The sequence below is a fragment of the Priapulus caudatus genome, unplaced genomic scaffold (assembly GCF_000485595.1).
Source record: "Priapulus caudatus unplaced genomic scaffold, Priapulus_caudatus-5.0.1 Scaffold110, whole genome shotgun sequence".
Taxonomy (NCBI): domain Eukaryota; kingdom Metazoa; phylum Priapulida; class Priapulimorpha; order Priapulimorphida; family Priapulidae; genus Priapulus; species Priapulus caudatus.
The window spans coordinates 279,326-283,089 of record NW_014577171.1 but is presented as its reverse complement, the minus strand read 5'-3'; the positions used below and the strand labels follow the sequence as shown (position 1 = coordinate 283,089).

Here is a 3,764-nt window from a genome sequence, read left to right as displayed (position 1 = left end):
AAAAAAAGACCCCTTCAAAAAAAAACCCTACCTTCCTACCCAAACATTTCAGCCTGGGTTGGGTGAGGGCAAACAAAGATTTTTTTAATTGAGTCCGATTAGTACACTCGCTCTCCGACGCTCTCCGAGTTTCATCTATAAGATATGACATGCCTTCTGAACCCCTGGGGAGGAAACCCTGGGCTGTATACGACCTCTGTAGCGGGAGGCGGCACTCTCGTAACGCTGTTGGTTCCTCGTTACTTCCCCCGCGAATCGTGAACTCGTGAGTCGTGCGTCTCCTTACTGATTGACTGACCACCTGACGGACCACCTCCTAACGCGCGTGAGAGACGTCTAGGAGACGTAAAGCACGACGCAAACGTGAATAATTTTACTCACGTGAAATGATGCATCTGTCAAAATACTCACGTGTGCGGCGGATTTTCGTTGAGTATTTTGACGCATGCATCATTTTACTCGAGTGAAATTACTCACGTGTGCGCCGTGCTTAAGACACCTTCCTGGTCACACGTCGTGACGAGGATGTTGCCGCTAGTTGCTTGGGTAACGAGGGTGACGCCTTGCGGTATACGTTGCAGGTGCTGGCGTACTACGCGGCGGCGACGGAGCACGACCCGACCTGGTACAAGGCGTGGCACGCGCTCGCCTACATGAACTACGAGGCCGTGCTCTTCTACAAGAACCGCGGCCAGGGCACCCCCACCCCCGCCACTGCGCTGCCGCCCCCCGTCCCCGCGCCCGCCGCCGCCACCGTCGTACCGTCGGCCGCCCCCGCCGTTGCCGCGGCGACCGCCGACAAGCCGGAGAACGGCGCGGATGCCGCCGACAAGCCGGGGAACGGCGCGGTGGCGGCGGCTGCGCCGGCGGCGTCTGCACTCGTGGTGTCTGCGGTGCCGAAGCAGTCGACGGCGTCGGTGTCGAACGCGTACGTGCTGACGTACGCCGTGCCGGCGGTGCGCGGGTTCTTCCGCTCGATCGCGCTGTCGAGCGGCAGCTCGCTGCAGGACACGCTGCGTCTGCTCACGCTCTGGTTCGACTACGGACACTGGCCGGACATCTACGAGGCGCTCGTCGAGGGCCTGAAGACGATCCAGATCGAGACCTGGCTGCAGGTGAGGCGGTGCGGGGCGGGGCGGGGCTGGGGTGTGGGTGGCTGCAGATGAGGCCCCACCTAATCTAACCCTAACTGCCCATTCAAGCCATACACCCCTCATCGTGGCCACACCCTCCCCCACGGCCCCACCCACTGTGGCCCTCCCCTCCCCCGCGCCCCGCCCCTCCCCCGCCACGCACTGTGCCGAGCATGAATGCGGTGTTCTATGTTGAGCAGGATGCGTTTCTTCTCGGCGGTAGTCCTTGATGAGGATTGCAGCGTGTCGCAGTGAGGAACCCAGCCGATCAGCCCGCTGTTGTCGACAGCGGGATCACGAGTAGCGCTGGAATCGTGAGGTTCCGCCGCAGCGTGTCGGCGTTGTTCAGCAGCAGCGTGTTCACGAGCCGAACAGCTGCATGACCGTTCGTCTTGACGAAGATCCTCGTGACCCTTCAGCAGGAACATGAAACTCTGCGCGCGTTGCTGCCTGGAACCGATGAATGAGTGCTGAGAGAGAGAAACGAAAGAGAGGGAGAGAGGGTGAGGGAGAGAAAGAGAGAAAGAGAGAGAGACAAAGAGAGGGAGAAGGAAAGGGCGAGGGAGGAATAAGAAGGAGAGGGAAAAGGAGAGGTAGAGGAGAGAAGGGGAGAGGGCAAGGTAGGGAAAAGAGAGAGAGAGATGGGGAGGGGAGAGGGAGGGAGAGGGAAGGAAAGAGGAGAGGGAGAGGGAGAGAAAAGAGAGAGGGAGAGGAAACGGGAGAAGGAGAAGGACAGAGAAAGAAGAGAGGGCGAGGCAGAAAGAAGGAAAGAAGAGGAAAACCTTACGCCATCTAAGCCCCCTCTCACACGTATCCCGCGACGCGACCGCTCATCCGACCACTCCCCTGCCGCCTCCCCCCTCGCGCGCGCGCTACCTGTGATGCAGAGCTTGCGCGGCCGCTGCTTGGAGGTGATCACTCTGCAGCGAGCTCTGCACGCGCTGTATGCGCACGACGGGCTGGCGCGGCTCGTACGTGCCGGCACGGCCAAGCTCGAGGTCGCGGCACGCGAGGCAGGCTTCGGCGACACGTACTGAAGCTCGAGCGCGGTGAGCTGGCGGCAGCGCCGGCTGATGCGGCGGAACAGCGTTGTAGTGAGCGCGTCCCAGCCTGCGTCAGGTTCTTCACGTCGCCCGACTGCTGGAACTTGCGGCACCACTCGAGCGCCTCACTAAGGTCGCGCCCGTACGCCTGCGAATGAGGAGAGGAGGAGGAGGAGGAGGAGGGTATTATATATATATATTATATATATATATATATTATATATATATATATTTTATTAATACATAAATGGATATATATACATATTTTATTTATTTATACTACAAGTGCACAGAGCGCGCAGCGCTCAACTGACATGTACTGTAGGCCAGGTATTCTTGATAAACTAACTGGCAACCGAATCAAGTGCGGCCCTCCTGCCACCCCGGTTCGCGCTCATGAGCATATATCTAGGATACTACTAATACAGATCTAAATCTATGATAGGCTTTGTTATAGCTACTGGTAGTACAGTAATAAAGATACAGCTGTGTAACTTTAATGACTTCGCTATATAACATGTTATCATGGATATGCATCGAGCGCGAGCATAGTGGTGGTGGTGGGGGAGGGTGGTGGTAAGGGTGGAAGGGGGAGGGTGCGGTAGGGGGTGGAAAGGGGGAGGGGGAGGGGCGGGTGGAGGGGCTCTAATAGCAAAAGCAGTTCAGTCCTTTGTTAACAGTCAACAAATCCATGTTTAACGTTCTCTTGAGGGTCAAAAGGTTATCAGACACTTACTCTTCGGCACGTCAGCGGAAAGTAGATTTCATGGTCCTTTCAATAAAGTGATAAAAACAGTAGGTCAGTGCTGAAACAAAAAAGTTTTCATCTGTCCATTAGGCATGTCCTCAGAAAATGTCTGATATCTGACCTTTCCCCCAACTGCCCGTTGACCTGTGACCTCCAATTTCACGCTGGTGATGGTTTCCTCCCGCATCACACTATACATCGAATATTTAATAAGAGCGTAGGTCGAGCGCAGTTGAGATTTTTCCACAATTCGCTATTTCCTCCTATTCCTTAAGTTAAGGAGGAAATATTCCCCCTCAAATTGACACATCTTGATCTCGACCCTTGATGCCCCAAATTCGACATCCCTGAGTCCTTTTCGGCGATCCCCCCCCCCACCGTCCCAAATAGCTAAGACCTACGTCGAGTGGTTAAGATTTGTGCCCAACTGTGTGACGCAAGAGATGGACAGACGGACGAACAATCATGCGATTCATACAAGCTGCAATCTGACTTCATCCAGCTGAGCTAATAAATCCTTATATATAGTTTTGATACCGTGACGACTCGCGTGGTGTTCATAACTCGCATATTTCGACATCTCACACGAATCAAGACCACGACACAGCATCATCACACAGAGCGTCGCGTCGCACGACGGCCACGCGAGCGAGGGAGCGACGCATACTGGTTGAACGAGATCTCCTTGAGCGTCTGCGGTCCGCGCTCCATCATGGCGTGCAGCGGCTCCAAGGTCGTGAACATGCCTTGCTGTTGCGCTCCGTGAAGTACTGCCGCGACGCCTCTTCGAGTCCCTCGTGCCACATCTCGTGCCACAGGATGGCCACCCTGATAAGCTCC

The 3,764-nt window shown here is 55.8% G+C and overlaps 1 protein-coding gene across 1 annotated transcript in view; it reads left to right on the top strand.

Moving 5' to 3' along the window:
- The window catches only part of LOC106805333 (serine/threonine-protein kinase mTOR-like), a 46,309-nt gene that overhangs the window by 35,358 nt on the left and 7,187 nt on the right, over window positions 1–3,764 (top strand). Inside the window, exon 41 of the mRNA XM_014806884.1 lies at window positions 582–1,115. Coding sequence (XP_014662370.1) covers window positions 582–1,115 — 534 coding nt within the window. The remainder of the gene's footprint in view (window positions 1–581; window positions 1,116–3,764) is intronic.